Raw genomic sequence first — 19200 nt, 5'->3', positions numbered from 1 at the left:
AAACATTTAAGAGTTAGACAACAGATGTGAACCACTGCCTCCAGGAAGGTCTTTGTGAAAACTATTACAATTGGGAAACATTAACAGTGAAGATGGATATGCCTAAAAGTAATCTTATGATAATAGGAAAGTAAATGGTTACAAATCGTAACAATTGGAAATAGAGCATTTTTATTCCTATAATATGTCTCAGATCAACTGATTAACAAATGTGGTCAGCCATGCCCTCCTTCTCTTGTCATATCAGAAATCATAATACCATTTGGTGTTACAGGAGCTTTGCAATATTATCCATTTCCCTCAACATTTATCCCCACAGATGCGCATCACCATCAGTCACACACTGTCCCTTTCATTGAGAATCATACAGATCACGTTATCTTCAGCTTCCTTTTTTCCTCCTCTACCACATGTATTTACATCTTCCTCTCCTTTTCCTTTCTTCTTTCTGATCTTCTGGAAAATCTTTTCATCCCCATTTTGAAGACCTTGTCTTTTCCGCCCATCCACTCTTGCCTACCAGTACCCTGACCCATCAAATATGCTTCCTTAGATCTCTGGTGTCCCTTCTTGTCCTCATTATTATAAAAATCTTTATGACAGATTATAAAATTTATGTCTTGATTTCAAAAGTACCCTTAAGGTGATCTCTAATCCTCTTCACTCAGACAATTCTCCAAGAGGTTGTCTACACTCAGTGTTTCCAATTTTTTTTTGCTGCACACTTACTCTTTAAATCCATTGTAACCTGACTTCAAATAGCCAACACTATCGGACCTATTTCTTTAAAAGGAGCCACCAGTGGTCTTTTCTCAACACTGCCCCCTTCTTCACTGTCGTATTTGGCACAGTTGATAGAGCTTTTCTTTCTGAAATTTTTCTACTTTTTTTTTTTTTTTTTGGCTGCACCATGTGGCTTGTGGGAACTTAAGTTTCCTCAACAGGGATTGAACCTGTGCCTTAGGCAGGCAGGCAGTGAGGGATTGGGGTCCTAACCACCGGACCACCAGGGAATTCCTGAAATTCTTTTACTTTTGACTTTTTTTTTAAAAAAAAAAGTGTTTACTGGCTTTCTTTGATTTGTATGTATTCTTTCTCTGTTCTCGCCTCTAAATCATTATCTACTCTCCAAATATTCCAACAGAAACATTCCTCATCTTCTTGTCTCTATACCAACATTTCTGATGAACTAAATCAGGAAACCCAAATCTCTTGCTCCACCATAATTCTGACTTGAAACACGGGTGTACTTCAAACTCTCTTATTGATTTGCTCAATCTGATGTCTGAATATCAACCTATACAGGAATTTAATGCTTCACACAAAGCAAGGACTTCTCATGTAAGAAAATGCTTTCTACATAGGAGATCAAAGTCACAAGAATACTAGCAGTCACCTTGATGCACTGAGAAGAACGATCCTTAATTCAACAAATTCAGGTTTGAGAACTCTGATTTTAAGCACCAATTTGCTATTCTCTGCACCTAAATGCTCTGATCCCTGGTACCTGCATGTCTTATGCCTTGATTAACTTCACTCAGCAAGTATCACCACGCTTCTGAGAGAGACCTCCCAGGAATGCCATATGTAAAGTGGCATCTCTCAGGCAACACTCAGGAGACACATTATATATTAATTTGCTCGTTGTCTATTTTCCCTCACAGGAATATAGGTTTCATGAGACCACACGCTTTGGTGCAATCCTGTCTCCCTAGAACATGGAAGAGTATTTAGCCCATAGTAGGGGCTTCCCTGGTGGCTCAGATAGTTAAGAATCCACCTGCAATGTGGAAGACCTGGGTTCAATCCCTGGGTTGGGAAGATCCCCTGGAGGAGGGCCTACTCCAGTGTTCTTGCCTGGAATATCCCCATGGTCAGAGGAGCCTGATGGGCAACAGTCCATGGGATTGCAAAAGTTGGACATGACTGAGCAGCTAACCACATAATAAATATTTATTGAAAAATGCATAACAACTACAAAGTGAATGATTTAATGAAAAAGTTCTCATTTCCATGTATAGAAAGTTTGTAACATTATAAAGTAAATGTAAGAACGGGGTAAAACAGTATGTTTTTCACCATGTGAGTCAATTCATATGTTTGGGTAACAGCTAGCTTAATCAAACTTTCTTTGCAAAAAGTAATGTGATTATTCTACAGTAGGACATTCCACTATCTTTCTTTTTTTCTCAACAGAAATGATCTTACTGAAGTTTGCTACCAAACTTTCTATTAGCTTACTAGCACAGAACTTTCTTTCTTAGAACATCTATCTGAGGTCTCCATGTGGGAGTAGCTCAATTTTTATTTCTCTAACATCTTTGCTTTCTCTCCATCATTTTTCTTCCACATGGACTCTTCTTTTTCATAGAACTCTTGACCTGGGAGGAACTTAAGGTATTGTTAGCCCAAGGGTTTCTAATCTTCCTTTCAGCAGTGAGACCTATTTCACATACAAAACCTTAATGAAACAGAGTCCTAAGTGGAGGGGCTGGAACCTGCTCCCCTGCTCACCTTCATTCCAGCATCCATGAGACACTGAGGAGAATCGTTAAGTCTCCTGTGAAAACCCTAGATAGCGCTGTGCTCTGCTAAGTCGTGTGTGACTCTTTGCGACCCCGTGGACTGCAGCCCGCCAGGCTCCTCTGCCCGTGGGGTTCTCCAGGCAAGCATACTGGAGAGGGTTGGCATTTCCTCCTCCAGGGGTCTTCCCGACCCAGTGATCTAACCCGCATCTTCTTGCATCTCCTGCGCTGACAGGCAGATTCTTTACCACCGTGCCAGCTGGGAAGCCCTGTGGATAGTCTGCTATGCTTTCTTAACTAAACTCAGATGAATTTTCCATGTCAACTCTTCCATTTCTCCAATAGGACACTTAGTTCATCCTCTGGGTTAAAAGCATAAATATAGTAAAAATACAGTATGTGTGTGACATACTATGTAGGCAGTGAGGGGGCCATGCTGCGGAAACACAGAAACGAAGGGCACTGGTCTCGGCATTTCTCACCCACCAGATAAACACACCTGAGTAGATCTACAATTTCCCTCAAGGGAGTGATTTTTTTTTTTCCTTTTTTTATCCTCACGTCCTTGCTGCCTGCCCTTACCTTGACTTTTGTGTCACTGTCCCAGTTCTCTCCTGGTTTGGTTCCCCGCCCCCATCCCACCCCCACAAACCATAAGCATCCCCGAGGGCTAGGCGGGGTCTTTCTCCTTCTCCTCCAGCTTCTCGTTATTCAAGAACGAGCATGCTTTAGGACCTAGCGCTGTCTGGTCCTGGTGGATGATCCCTGGATCCGCACTTAGCTCCCGAGTCCCTTCGGTAAGAGATGTGTGCTAGACGTCTCCGTCGGGGTCAGCTGCTATCATCTGAAGTCCACTGTCTGGACCTCTCTTCTCCTCCCTCCGATGGCACTCCTTTCCACCGTCCCCATTATTTTCCATGACTTCATGGCTCACTTAGTTCCATAAGCTTGACACTCTGGAGTCATCTTTGCCTCCTTTCTCTTCCGAATTATTATGGATCACCACGGTTTTGTGACAACATCCTTCTGATCTGACTTTCTAGAAGCTATTCCAATGTAGCCCAGCTAACAGTACACTTGAGGTGAGCAGAGACCGTGTCTGCTGGTTTCCCACTGGCTGTAGGCACAGCGCGTGGCACAGAATAGATGCCTAACAATTCTTGATGAAAGAATAAGTGAACGGAATAAAAGTGTGTGATGTTTACTATAGCATAAAAATTTCAAGTAAATTACCCAGTGATGGTGCAATGTGTGGGCACATTAATAAGATATTATAGCATAATTAAAATATTTTCAAGCATATATTAATGGCATGGAAATTGCTCCCTGTTTAACATGAAAATAAAGGGAAGCTGAACACAAAAATCATAAATTTATTATTAACCCAGTTGTGAAAATCTAGAAAATATAAAAATATTTACCACTGGTTATCTCTAAATGGTGGTTTTTACTTATTTTCATACTGCTTTAAAATTTTTTCTAACTGCTTTATTTTTTAAAAAACTTACTGCTCTAAAGAAAATTTACCACCATGGAAATAACTATGCCTTTTGATGGAAGGCTTGAAACAAACATGCACACATTAGAAAAGGCATTTACTTCCAGGTGGGCAGTATTATAGCCCATCTTCCTGACTTGGATTTCCTAAGTGAAAGTGTAAGTCACTTAGTCGTGTCTGACTCTTTGCAACCCCATGGACGGTAGCCCTCCAGGCTCCTTGTGGAATTCTCCAGGAGAGAATACTGGAGTAGGTAACCATTCCTTTCTCCGGAGATCTTCCCAACCCAGGGACCGAACCCGCATCTCCTGCCCTGCAAGTGGGTACTTTACCATCTGAGGCAAAAGCACTGCTTAATATTTTTAGTATTCTTCACTCCAGGATCCCTTGCTTAGTTCTCTGCTTCTGTCAGCCTTTATACAGTTGAATTTATCATGATATAATATTAATTTTGCTGAAATGCCATTTTAACCTTTATTATTCTTTTGTTAAACACTGTACTGTCTCTTTATTACTTAAAAAATAAAATAAAATTAGAAGTCCTCAATCATTCAGGGTCTAAATTTCAATGTCCAATGTCACCTTCCAGGCATATAAGACGGATACCTACTCCACTTCAAACCTTATCCTACTCCTCTCCTGGACTCCCCATCTCCCTTACTCCACTTCAAACCTTATCCTTTCTTAAATGCTTAAGGAAAATGTTCTTAGCAATTTTATCAGAACGCCCACAGCCCTTATGCATAATCCTGTAATATCATGCATTTTTAGAATTAAAAAAGGTTAGAGCAGCAAGACATTATTAAAATCATTTGGCTCAACTTCTCCCTTTACAGATGCAGAAACTACAATCCAATTAGAAAAGATGGTTTGTTCAGGAATTCAATATTGAACTCTTAAGAGTTAAGTATTTTAATGAATACAGGACCTACAGTTACTGGATCTCCCATCTGCTGAGCAATTGCTCAGCAATTTTTCATGACTCCATTCCCAAGGGTATGTCTAGCCTGCCTATCTTGATCGTCCTCATTTATTCCAGGGCAGATAGCATGGCAGATAGATTCCTTTCCATCTCCACTGTACCCAGTGCTGCAGAGTGAGTGCTGAAGAAATATGGCAGAAATCACCTCAAGCAACCCAGCGGTGGAAGTGAAGATACAAATCTGTGACAGCAATATTCCATCTGAACGATATGGCTGCTACATCCAACTGGCTGGTAATGACCATGAGAGGAAGTGGTGGAAACTTTCTTTTACATACTACATGGCTGTTCTAGCCAATCATGAAACCTCAGGGTTATGGTTAAGAGAGCACTGACGCATATACACTACCCATGTCGAACACAGACAGCTAGTGGGAAGCTGCTATATAACATGGGGAGCTTAGCCAGTGCTCTCTGATGACCCAAGGGGTGGGATGAGGGGTAGGGGGAGGGAGGCTCAAGAGGAAGGGGATATATGTATACTTATGGCTGATTCACATTGTTGTACAGCAGAAACCAACACAATATTTAAAGTTATTATCCTCCAATTAAAAAAAAAATAATAAAGATCCTGGAAAGAGAGCCAGGATAAGAAAACAGGGACTGGAACTGGATCCACAGACAACATCTCTGCAGCCAGTTCACTGCGAAACACATAAGCTCAAAGAAGGATCTGACTCAAAAGCCAGGATGAGTAGTAGATTTCAAAGTTGCAAGTGGCTCTTTTCACATACACAGACGCACACTCTTTTAAATTCTGGATGACATATACGAGGAAGAGAAACACTTAACAAGGGTACCAATCAAATAATGTATGATGTGTTAACAAATAACTGGCGGATGAAATGCCATTGCAAGCCAGAAGACCCAGGAGACAGCGAAAGGTGAACCTCTGGGGTTAGTCAACATTCAAAAGCAAGAAGAACTGGGACATGCCCTCAAGACACAATCATGCCAGCCTCTCCGTCCTGGCTGCGGTACTCTGGGGTCATGAGCCACACAAACCCAGAAGCATCTGCCAAGATCTCAAACAGCTGAGCAAGCACTCTCTGCCCTTTGTCCAGCTGTTGTGAAATGACAGAAGAATGTTCCCAGGGTTTCATCAAGTAGATTTCTCTTTCAATTCAGAACAATGTGATTAGAATACAAAATTTCTTGTTAGTTATGATCTTGTCACTCTGAGTGTGTATTTACCTGGGTGTAGACATCTACTGCTTATTTTTGCAACTAATAAAGGTAAATAGAAAACATCATGGCACATTAAAAAGTGAGTAACATTGAAGAAATAAAATAAATCACTCTTTCACTCTAATAGCAGAGTCACTGCTAGAGAAGTAGGTACCCATTCACCTGGTGATTCAAAATGTCTTGAATATAATTTGTCAAAATTCCATTACTTTCCTTCTTTTCTTGTATACGAGCATCACAGTTTCAAGGGAAATGATTTAATGGTGAAATCTCAAGTTGCAGAATAGCCAGCTCAGCCTACATTTATCAACACTGTTGTTGTATGTGGAAGTGAATGCACTGGACTTGTTAAAAAATGTGAACTGCTCCTTCCCATCAAAGGAAGAAAAAAGAAAAACATCAGAAGAAAGAAAACCTTCAAAAGAATAACATAAAGGCTCTAGTGACTGATCTTGGTTGCTTTTCACATAAAGACTCAATGTGTGGGAGTAATTATATTAGTGATGGTGGGGAACAAGCTATTAATTCTGTGCTTCAGAGTTATTAAACACCTTTCTATATACAGCTCACAGGCAAATGAATGGACTTAATCTCTGTATTAAAACGCAAAACAAACCAAACAATCCCACGTTTCATGACTTTTCAGAGTTCATTACCTCCTTGACAATGCTTTCCCAGAGGCCAGGTATGCTGCTTTAGAAAAGTCTCTGGCAGTTCACATGGGAAGCCTGGGAATGTGGATTTAATCACATTTAAGTCATTCCTCTTCAGACCAGACATGAAAGGTCACCATGGAAAAGCATTTTTTCCTAGTGATTCAACTATACTGGTTACTAAAATTTCTTCTTCCAGTGATCCCACAACTCCTGAGAGAGTCTGCTAGTCTAATGTGTCACATGGCTAACACGTGCAAAGTTAAAGGAGTCAGTGGAGGAAATAAAATATTTAAGAGGATAACATTTACTGTCAAGAGAAGTTTGTAGATTTCTTTTTTTGGTCACATCTAATTCTTTAGGGTAAAACTTAACATTATTTAATTCTAAAGCAGCAATTTTATATAGATGAGGATCTTTATCTAATTACTAAAGGACATTTTACTTGTAAAAATCACTACACATGTAAAAAAAATTACAGTAAATGAAGGCATTATTATCATAAATTATGATACTTATCTGCATTTAAGGGTCTCTGTGCTCTAATAAGAGCAAACAATAGCTTGGTTTATAAATGTTTCCACACAAAATTTACAATGATTTATTAAAAGCCTCATCATAGCTCAAAGGTATCTGAATATCCATAAAATTAGGAAATAATTGCTATAAAATCAAGAAATAATTGCAAAATCTCCATATAAGAAACAATTTAACAAGATAGTACCTATTGGAAATGCTTACATTATAAAAATAATATTGAAAATTAAAACTTTGACTAAACTGTATCAATAAACTATGCTTTCATGAAACAAAATTTTTGGTACTACTGCTATAGTGATAATAAGTAAGTTGCTTTGGTCGTGTCCAACTCTGAGACCCCACGGGCTGTAACCTGCCAGGCTCCTCTGTGCATGGAGTTTCCCAGTCAAGCACACTGGGGTGGGTTGCCATTTCCCTCTCCAGGGGATCTTCCCAATCCAGGGATCGAACCCACGTCACTGGCACTGGCAGGCGGGTTCTTTACCACTGAGCCACCTGGTATATAATAAACCTCATCTTGCCCAAGGGAAACACTAAGGTTCAGCGAGCTAAGTTCCTTGCCCAGAGTGACAGAGTAGGTGGCAAACCAAGGTTATCTAGCTACAGAACACATTTTTTATTTTGTGCAGATTAAAAATTTTTAAATTTTAGTATAGTTTTAGATTTATACAAAACCGTGGACAGCAGGACAGAGGGTTCCTGTTTACGCCTTTCCCAGTTTCCCGATTGTTGAAACCTGACGTTACACGGAGCATCCACCACATGCAAGGAGCACAGCCTGCAATGCGGATGCGTTGCACTGCACACCTCACTTGCCTTGTACTACATTTTCGCTAAAGCTCTTTTTCTCTCCCAGGATTCCATGCAGGACACCACATGACATTATGTTCTCATGTCTCCCTGGCCCCTTCCGGCTGTGACAGTGTCTCAGACTTTGTTTTTCATGACCTTGACAGTTTTAAGAAGTACTAGTCAGGGGAGAAGGAAATGGCAACCCACTCCAGTGTTCTTGCCTGGAGAATCCTAGGGACGGGAGAGCCTGGTGGGCTACCGTCTATGGGGTCGCATAGAGTCGGACACGACTGAAGCGATTTAGCAGCAGCAGTTAGGGGAGGGGTGTTCAGGATGGGGGTACACATGTACACCCATTGCTGATTCAGATCAATCTATGGCAAAAACCACCACAATATTGTAAAGTAATTAGCCTCCAATTAAAAAAAAAAAAAAAGAAGTACTAGTCAGGTGTTTTGTAGAATGTCCTGCCATCTGGGTTTGTGTGCTGTCTTTTCCTGATTAGAGTGGAGTTATAACTTTGGGAGGAAGACCACAGAAGCAAAGGGCCGTCCTCAATATATTGATACAAAGGGTACACGCTCTCAGTGTGACTTCCCTGTGATGATCTCAACTTTGAAGACCAGGCTGGGGCACTAGCTGCCCGGCTTCTCCATTCTAAAGTTACCATCTTCCCTTTCTCTCTTTTCATGCTCTGCTTTTTGGAAAAAAGTGGGTGGGTGTGGGAGGGAGTCAAGACACAGCAACAGGGTGTAAAGCAGGGGCTATCTAAATAAATTATTTGGCATTTTCTTATCAGAGCCTTCATTTTTAGCCCACTCTTCTATATTGCTTCTGACATTCTATCTTTTCTTAGTGTTTTGGCATATTATTCATGTGCAGTAGTTTAAAAACACAATTCTTCACTAATTTCCTGCTTTTGCAAAGGTCCCAAAAATATGTTAGAATTAAATGTGACAACCAACAAATCTGAAATTATTTTCCACTTTCACTGTAGGATTTGTCACTAAGGAATGCATTCAGAACCAACATTCCTCAGAAGCATTCTGTAAAGAACTTACCAGAAATATTCGTTCAAGTTGATCCTGAATGTCTTTCATTCCTGGAAAAGCAGCAACTCCCTGGATCATCTCAACAAAGATGCAGCCAACTCCCCTAAAGAGAGAAGAAAGAATTGTTACAAAAACTTCAATATATTCTGCTTAGAAAACTAAATCTGCAATTAGAACATCTACTCCTACAAAGAGAAAGAGCGAATAAATAACATTCTCACCTAGACCCCATAACTTTTGTTGCCCTTCTCTGTCTACTGCCCAGAAAGGGTTCCAAACAGATACAACTATACCAGGCTCAAAGGATCTGCCTGCAATGTGGGAGACCAGGGTTTAATCCTTGGGTCGGGAAGATCCCCTGGAGAAGGGAATGGCTACCCACTCCAGTATTCTTGCCTGGGGAATCCCATGGACAGGGGAGCCTGGTGGGCTACAGTCCACAGGGTCACAGAGAGTCCGACATGACTGAGTGACTAACACTTTCACTTTTCACTGTTTCACACCAGGCTCAGAAAATGGTGGAACCCAATTCAGTGAATCTCACTGACTCACCTTCACTCAGGATACAATCAAGAAACTCCTTAGCCTAATATAGAAAGCCTCCACAGTCTTATTCTACCATGCTTTTCCAACTCGATTTCACAAATTCATAATGTGTTGTCCTCTCCAACTTTCCAGGGCTCTCTTTGCATCAAAATCATCTATTGCTATTGCTAAGTCACTTCAGTTGTGTCTGACTCTGTGCAACCCCATAGACGGCAGCCCACCAGGCTCCCCCGTCCCTGGGATTCTCCAGGCAAGAACACTGGAGTGGGTTGCCATTTCTTTCTCCAATGCATGAAAGTGAAAAGTGAAAGTGAAGTCGCTGAGTCGTCTCCGACTCTCAGCGACCCCATGGACTGCAGCCCTCCAGGCTCCTCCATCCATGGGACTTTCCAGGCAAAAGCACTGGAGTGGGGAACTTTTAAAACAAAGCAGATGATCTGAACACAAACTCCAGAGACCTGGTTTCAATCAGTTGGAGGTCAGGCATTTAGTTGATTTAGGGCAACTACAGTGAGGATCTGTGAACTTTAAACTGTGGTGTTGGAGAAGACTCTTGAGAGTCCCTTGGACTGTAAGGAGATCAACCAGTCAATCTTCAAAGAAATCAGTCCTGAATATTCACTGGAAGGACTGATGCTGAAGCTGAAATTCCAATACTTTGGCCACCTGATGAGAAGAACTGACTTACTGGAAAAGACCCTGATGCTGGGAAAGACTGAAGGCGGGAGGAGAAGGGGACGACAGAAGATGAGATGGTTGGATGGCATCATCGACTCAACGGACATGAGTTTGACATGAGTTTGAGCAAGCTCCGGGAGTTGGTGATGGATAGGGAGGCCTGGTGTGCTGCAGTCCATGGGATCACAAAAAGTTGGACATGACTGAGCGATGGAACTGAACTGAACAGAGAGGATCTCTGAACCAGACTGATCTGCCCATGGGCCAAGCATAAATCTAGACAACTCGGCCCAAACTGCTCCACTTCCTAGAACTCCTTTTTTCTTTACCTGTTTGCTCTTGACATGTAAATACAACCCAACCTATGGCTCAGTGGTAAAGAATCTGCCTGCAATACAGTAGATGTGGGTTTGATCCCTGGGTCAAGAAGAGCCTCTGGAGAAAGAAATGGCAACCCACTGAAATATTTTTGCCTGGGAAATTCCATGGACAGAGGAGCCTGGTGGGCTACAGTCTACGGGGCCACAAAGAGTTGCATACAATTTAGCGGCTAAACAACAACAACAAATACGATCTCTTCCACAAAGTCTTCCATGAACATTCTGCAGACAGGACAGCTATATTTCTGAGTTTGTTTGTTAAACTCTCATTCAATACCAGACATCTACTATGGTCAACTTCTTCGGTCATGCTTACAGCTGCTATCTGGCAAGGCAGTCCAGTGTATTAGGAGACCTTGCCTCCCAGACCCCAGAAGCCTGCACCTAACCCTATAGGAACACCTGACCCATAGTACAGGCAGAAAGTAAATCAGACACTTATGCTGAAAGTCTAAAGTCACCTGGGGACAGGATGGAAAGAAACTAGCACATGTTGATGAAATAAACCACTTTAATGGCAGAGCTGGCAAAAAAGTGGCCAGCTTCCTGCAGATGAAGTTCTCTGAACTGACCTGATTCCCACCTTCTGAAGACCTGGATTAATTCACTGTTTTTGTTAGATCTCTCTAACTTCTTACAGTTCTCTATGATTTTATTAAATGGCTCTACGTTGAAGGAGTTTATGTTTCCTGAAAAGACCGTAATAAAATCATAAAGAAAGTAAGACACTTCTTCACTTGCAGCACTCATAATTCATTTTTTAAAAAGATTTTTTGATGTGGACCATTTTCAAAGTCTTTATTAAATTTGCTACAATATTGCTTTCTCTTTAATGTTTTGGGTTTCTTGGCCACCAGGCAAGTGAGATTTGAGCTCTCTGACTATGGATCGAACTCACACCTCCTGCGCTGGAAGGTGAAGTCTTCACCAGGCCACCAGGGGCGTCCCTCATATTCAGTTTAGAGTGAGCAGTCCCTTGTGTACTTATTTCAGATCCTCCGGAAGTTAAAGACGATGACTCACTTCTCTGTAGCTGCACCAGTTGTATGTGAATAGTATCTTGAATTTAAAAAGTAATACATCAGCAGAAATCTCTATTACATCACATAATTTTTATCCAAATTAAACACCAACAGTATATAGAGTCAAAATGAAAACAAACAAGTGCGACTTTATATCATAAAAATAATTCCATTTTAGTAATAAAGAATTAATTTCAAAATCACTGTTCTAGGTGATCACGGAGTTCCAGTTCGAGTTCCCCAAGTCATACAGCAAATTTCCATTGGCTATCTATTTACCCTTGTTCGTGTATGTTAGTTAGTTACCCACGTTAGTACATGTGCTTCCAAGGTACCCTCTCCGTTCATCTCACCCTCTCCCTCTTCTCTCCCACCTTTGGCCACAAGGCTGTTCTCTATGTCTGTGTGTCCATTGCTGCGCTGTGAACAGGCTCATAAGTACCATCCTTCTAGATTCTCTCTCTCTCTTTCTATATATATATACACATATATACGTATATATATGCATTAATATACGATATTTGTTTTCCTCTTTCTGATTTACTTCACTCTGTATAATAGACTCTAGGTTCTGCGATAACCTAGAGGAGAAGGAATAGGTGGCAGGTGGAAGGGAGAGTCAAGACAGAGGGGGCATATGTCCACCTGTGGTTGATTCATGTTGAAGTATGACAGAAATCAAACCAGTGTTATAAAGCAATCATAATCAACTACAAATAAAGAAACATTAGAAAAAAGCAGCGTTCTAGGCACATAATGAAATAATGCCATTTGCAGCAACATGCATGGATCTGGTGCCATACTGAGTGAAGTAAGTCAGACGGAGAATGAGAAATATCACATGACATCCCTTATATGTGGAATCTAAAAAGAAATGATACAAATGAATTTACTTACAAAGCAGAGACTCACAGACATAGAAAATGAAATCATGGTTGCCAGGGAGAAGGGATAGTTAAGGACTTTGGGAAGGTCATGTACACACTGCTGTATTTAAAACGGATAACCAACAAAAACCTATTGTATACCACGTGGAACTCTGCTCGAGTTATGTGCCAGCCTGGATGGGAGGGGGATTTGGGGGAGAATGGATACATGTATATGTACAGCTGAGTCGCCTCAGTGTTCACCTGAAGCTATCACAACATTGTTAATCATCTATACCCCAATACAAAATGCTTTTTGTGTTAAAAAAAAGTAAAAATAAAAATAAAATTCATACACACACATACACACACATTTACACATGGAGCAATTCTCAGTGAAAACTAACTGAAGACTTGCAAAAAGGCTTTTGTACAACCCGTAAGAACAGTCCAGATGGAACTGGGTAGGAAGGGAAGAGAAGCAATCATGTCAAGACCTGTGCCCTTGGGACGGGACTCAGAAGAGGGAGATCCTCCTTCCTGGGGAGCGAGCTGTTCCAGTCACACACTGAGCATCCCAATTCTGGGGTCAGCAGTAGGAGGAAAGATGAGTCTCTTCAGCTGGTTAGAAAACCAGTGGGACTTCAAGAAGGACTGTAAAAAACCTAGACTCCACTTGTGCAGAGTGCACACACACTTGCTCACTCCCAAAACAAGGTCGAGAAAGCAAATGGAAACCACACTGCACTCTGGCCAGTTTCCTACCACTGGCCTGGCACGTACCCCCCGCCTGAGCCAAGAGCTCATTCTGGCTCCACTTGCTCTGCAATGCCACTCCACATGGGATGAGAGCTGCCATAGAAAAGCAGAGCCCATGCTGGTGAGGTGGGGAGGCAGCTCAGAGCCAGTCAGCTCAGACTCCAAGTGGCATGTGAATGGGGTAAGGATGGCATCTGGCACCTCAGTGGGCAATGCACCAGAAGCAGTCCAGCACTCTGCCATAGACCACACCCAGATCCACACTGAGTGACTGCTCCAGCCAGCCCCTCCTGATTCAGGGGCAAGGGTACTGGTGCTGGGAGAAGGCAGACACAGTCAGAGGGAACTGACCCAGCTCAGACCCGACCCTCAGGACTCCGCTCAGCAGCCTGGGAGCTGACTTTGCCCCCAGTAGAGTAGAGTTGGCCACTAAGGATAGGGGAGCCCTGGCTCTTGCTCTAGCCACTCCATCTCAAGCCCCTCTTCCTAACAAGTAATAGCTGCCAGCACACTCTAAGAGATCCAGTTCTCCCACCAAAGCCAATGGGCACACACAGACTATACAAGGATGCTTCCACAAAGGATACCCCTTTAAGACCATAACCTGCAACTGTCCACCTAATGTAACAGAGAAAGACACAACATGCTACTAAAAACCAATGGGTCAATGAAGAAATCAGAGAGGAAACCAGGAGATACCCCAAGACAAATGAAAATGAAAACACAACTTCCCAAAATCTATGGGATGCAGCAAAAGGAGTTCTGAGAAGGAAGTTTATAGTGATACAGGTCTACCTCAAGATATAGGAGAAATCTCAAATAGACTGCCTAACCTACTATCTGAAGGAATTAGAAAAGAAGAACAGACAAAGTCTAAAGTCAGCAGAAGGAAGGAAATAATAAAGATCAGAGAGGAAATAAAATAGAAAGCCAAAATACAATGCAGCAGATCAATGACATCAAGAGCTGGTTTTTCTAAAAGGTAAAATTAATAAATCTTTAGAAAGGCTCATCAAGAAAAAAAGAGAGAAGATCCAAATAAAATAAGAAGTAAAGAAGGAGAAAGAGCAACTGATATGGTAGAGATATTTTAAAAAATCAGGACAGAATACTACAGCTATACGCCAACAAATTAGACAATACAGAAGAAATTAATACATTTCTAGAAACATAAAACCTTTCAAAAATGAACCAAAGGAACAGATATTCTGAATAGATCACTAGTAGTGAAAATGAATCTGCAATTAAAAGCAAACAAGCAAACAAAACACCCAGACCAAACCAAACAAAAACCCCTAGCAGACAAACTCCAGGACTGGACAGCTTCACAAGGGAATTCCACTGAACATATAATGAAGAGATGATATATATTCTTCTCAAACTATTCCAAAAAAATTGAAGAGGAGAAAAAAGAAAACAGTTCCCTGACTTTGAAGTATAATCCAAAGCTACAGTAATCAGAGCAGTACAGTAATGGCATGAAAATCGATCAATAAAACAGATAGGCCAGAAATAAACCCATGCACTTATGGTGGGGTCCTTTTTATGGTATTCTGAATGTTTATAAATGAGTGCTTAACGAGGAACATGCAGCTTTCTTTTGAAATATATTTAAAGATATCTTTCCTGACTAATATTAATACATTTACATCTTCACCAGAATATTTATTACAATGCTTTAATTTCAGTATTTTCGACAAAACTGACTAAAACCAAGGCTATTAAAGACCTGGAGCCTCAATCTGAAACAATCTATGGCAAAGGAGACAAGAATATACAATGAGGAACAGACATTCTCTTCACTAAGTGGAGATGCGAAAACTGAACAGCTGCATAAAAAAGAATGAAATTAGAACCATACACAAAACAAAACCTCAAAATGGTTTAAGACCTTAACACAAAACATGAAACCATGAAACTCTTAGAAGGGAACACAGGCAGAACACTCTTTAACATGAATATAGCAATATTTTTTTTGGATCAATCTTCTCAGGAAAAGGAAACATAAGCAAAAATAAACAAATGGGACCTAACTAAAGTTGAAAGCTTTTGCACAGCAAAGGAAATGATCCCCAAAAAAAAAAAAAGGCAACCCATGGAATGGGAGAAAATATTTTCAAATGATATGACTGAAATAGGATTAATATCCAAAATACTAAATAGCTCATACAACTTACTATTTTAAAAAGTTTAAAAATTGACAGACGATATGAATAGACATTTGTCCAAAAAAGATATACAGATGGCCAACAGGCACATGAAAAGATGTTCAACATCACTAATTGTCAGAGAAACACAAATCAGAAACACAATGAGACATTACTTCACAGCTGTCAGAGTGCCTGCCATCCAAAAGTGTACAAATAACAAATCTGGTGAGGATGTTGAGAAAACAGGACCTGGTGAACTCTTGGTAAAAATGTAAATTGGTACAGCCACTACGCAAAATATTACGGAGATGCCTCAAACACTAAAAACAGAACTAACCTATGATCCAGCAATTTCACTCCTGGGCATATATCTGAAGAGAACAAAAACACTTTTTGGAAAAGATACATGTACCCCAATGTTTGTAGCAGCATTATTTACAATAGCCAAGATACAGAAGCAACCTTAGTTGCTTTCATCAACAGGCGAAGGGATAAAAAGGATGTGAATACATACATACACACACATACTACAGAATATTAGCCATAAAAAGAATGAAATTCTGCCACTTGCAATAACACAGATAAATCACTAAGCATAGTGGGTATTATGCTTAGTGAGATAAGGCAGACAGAGAAAAACAAATACTTTATGTTATCACCTAATGTGTTAAATCTAAAAAATAAAATAAATGTATATAACTAAACAGAAACAGACTCACAGATTCAGAGAACAAACTAGTGCTTTCCAGTGGGAAGAGGGAAGTGGAAGAGGCAAGAAAATGGTATGGGATTGAGAGATACAAAATATTATGTGCAAAGTAAATGGGCAACAAAGGATACATTGTATAGCACAGGGATATATATAGCCATTATTTTGTAATTACTTCAAATGGAGTGGAATATATACAAATATTGAATCACTATGTTGTACACCTGTAATGCAATCTTGTAAATCAAGTACACCTCACTAAAAAGTATAAAATTAACAATGATAGTAATAATACTAATAAAAATTTTAAAAGATTGAATATCTATATTGGTATTAAGACTTCATTTACTTGTATATTAAAATGTAATGATACTCTTATAGCTATTAGGGCTTCAAACATTCAGTTAGATCTAAGATTTCAATTTGATGGATTTTTACATTTTTTATACCAAGAATTCTTTTCTAAGACACTGGCCTACATTTCTACTGCCTTCTTATTATGTTATATAAGGTCTTCCAGGTGCTGCCGTGGTGAAGAATCTGTCTGTTAATACAGGTGACACAAGAGACGTGGCTTTGATCCCTGGGTCGGGAAGATTCCCGGGAGAAGGAAATGGCAACTCACTCCAATATTCTTGCCTGGAAAACTCCGTGGGCAGAGGAGCATGGTGGGCTACAGTTATTGGGTCACAAAGAGGCGGACATGATTGAGTACACACACACACAAATCAAACTCATAGAGAAAAATGCACAAGTTTACATCAGTTCAGTTCAGTTGCTCAGTCATGTCCAACTCTTTGCGACCCATGGACTGTAGCATGCCAGGCTTCCCTGTCCATTATCAACTCCCAAAGCTGGCTCAAGCTATTGTCCATTGAGTCAGTGATGCCATCCAGCCATCTCATCCTCTGCCATCCCCTTTTCCTCCTGTCTTCAATCTTTCCCAGCATCAGGGTCTCTTCCAATGAGTCAGTTCTGTGCATCAGATGGTCAAAGTATTGGAGTTTCAGCTTCAGTATCATTCCTTCCAATGAATATTCAGGACTGATTTCCTTTAGGATGGACTGGTTGGATCTCCTTGCAGTCCAAGGGACTCTCAAGAGTATTCTCCAACACCACAGTTCAAAAGCATCAATTTTTCAGTGCTCAGCGTTTTTTACAGTCCAACTCTCACATCCATGCGTGACTACTGGAAAAACCATAGCTTTGCCTAAATGGACCTTTGTCGGCAGGTACACATAAAATATACATACAGTATATATGTATACAAGTATACAGAAAATATCTTAAATCTTTAACAGCCACCAGCACCTTCCTTGGAGAAGGCAATGGCAACCCACTCCAGTCCTCTTGCCTGGAAAATCCCAAGGACGGAGGAGCCTGGTAGGCTGCAATCCATGGGCTCGCTAGGAGTCGGACACAACTGAACGACTTCACTTTTACTTTTCACTTTCACGCATTGGAGAAGGAAATGGCAACCCACTCCAGTGTTCTTGCCTGGAGAATCCCAGAGATGGGGGAGCCTGGTGGGCCGCCGTCTCTGGGGTCACACAGAGTCGGACACAACTGAAGCGACTTAGCAGCAGCAGCAGCACCTTCCTTTACTCTATTCTGAATATACCTTCTATTCTTCGTGTATCAACCTTAGTCTTTCCCAACACAAGCTGCAACTAAGTGCAAAGACCCTCAGCAGAAGGCATAACCACCCCACTGTGAACTCTGCTAAGCTGGTTGGTGAGGTAACTTTTACGCTGTCAGAACTTCTTAATGGAAATTCTTTTACCATTGATTGTACTTGGTCCATAATATCTTCATGATCTGGTGCTTAGAACAATTAAAAGATAAATCTATGCTGCAATTCTCAGTTGCAATGAAATGATACAGCATTTCAATAGGCACTTATCTGCTTAGTGGGCTAAAGGATTTGAACTCTCATTTCTAATGGATGTTTCCCATGGTGTCATTTTTCAAAGATGCTTGAGGAGATACTAATAAAGCTTAGAGAATTATATGCAAAGGATTTACAAAAAGAGATACAAAGCACAAAAAAATTAAAAAGTAGAAATATAAAACACATCAACGTCTTAACACAGCAGAATACTTTATTACTAGAGCTTCTTTACTGCTAAACAATAAACACTTCAATTTAATATGGAGGGACTATTGCCTGCTTGGAGAAGGCAATGGCAACCCACTCTAGTACTCTTGCCTGGAAAATCCCATGGACAGAGCAGCCTGATAGGCTGCAGTCCATGGGGTCGCTAGGAGTCAGACACAACTGAGCGACTTCATTTTCACTTTTCACTTTCATGCATTGGAGAAGGAAATGGCAACCCCCTCCAGTGTTCTTACCTGGAGAATCCCAGGGACGGGGGAGCCTGGTGGGCTGTCGTCTGTGGGTCGCACAGTCGGACACGACTGAAGTGACTCAGCAGCATTGCCTGCTTTCCCTTTGTTTTCCCCTCCTTTTTCCTTACCCTCCATTAGCTGTGCTACCTGTCTTAATGGATTAAGCTGACTTCCCTGAGTGGTTTACTGAGAAAGAATTCATCCACTTAAGCTCTATATTTATGATATGTAATTTTGTTTCAGCAAATGTCTCCTTTAATTTGCTTCTATTGGGAATTTGAATCATTGTGTAATTACCAAGCACTTGATTTAAAATTTTCAAGAATAAAAACTGGTTACAAAAGCTTACAATTAAAGGTGTCAGAGAATGCAGTGTGTTCAAACTCTTATTTTCGGATTAGTTACCAGGCAAGGTAATATTATAAAATACCCACCCATGCTCACACATCTTTAATTCTTTCAAAATCAAAATTTCTTGATTTAATTTTATACCACAGCTGTGTAAATATTT

The 19200-nt window shown here is 40.7% G+C and overlaps 1 protein-coding gene across 8 annotated transcripts in view; it reads right to left on the bottom strand.

Moving 5' to 3' along the window:
• CDK14 (cyclin dependent kinase 14) overlaps positions 1 to 19200 on the bottom strand; it is a 665059-nt gene that overhangs the window by 245948 nt on the left and 399911 nt on the right. For all 8 annotated transcript variants that reach the window (XM_070787460.1, XM_070787461.1, XM_070787457.1 and 5 more), the window contains one exon: positions 9240 to 9333. In XM_070787460.1, coding sequence (XP_070643561.1) covers positions 9240 to 9333 — 94 coding nt within the window. The remainder of the gene's footprint in view (positions 1 to 9239; positions 9334 to 19200) is intronic.

Source organism: Bos indicus, chromosome 4 (assembly GCF_029378745.1).
Source record: "Bos indicus isolate NIAB-ARS_2022 breed Sahiwal x Tharparkar chromosome 4, NIAB-ARS_B.indTharparkar_mat_pri_1.0, whole genome shotgun sequence".
Taxonomy (NCBI): domain Eukaryota; kingdom Metazoa; phylum Chordata; class Mammalia; order Artiodactyla; family Bovidae; genus Bos; species Bos indicus.
The sequence above is the reverse complement of the archived record's forward strand: the minus strand, read 5'-3'. Positions and strand labels throughout refer to the sequence as shown.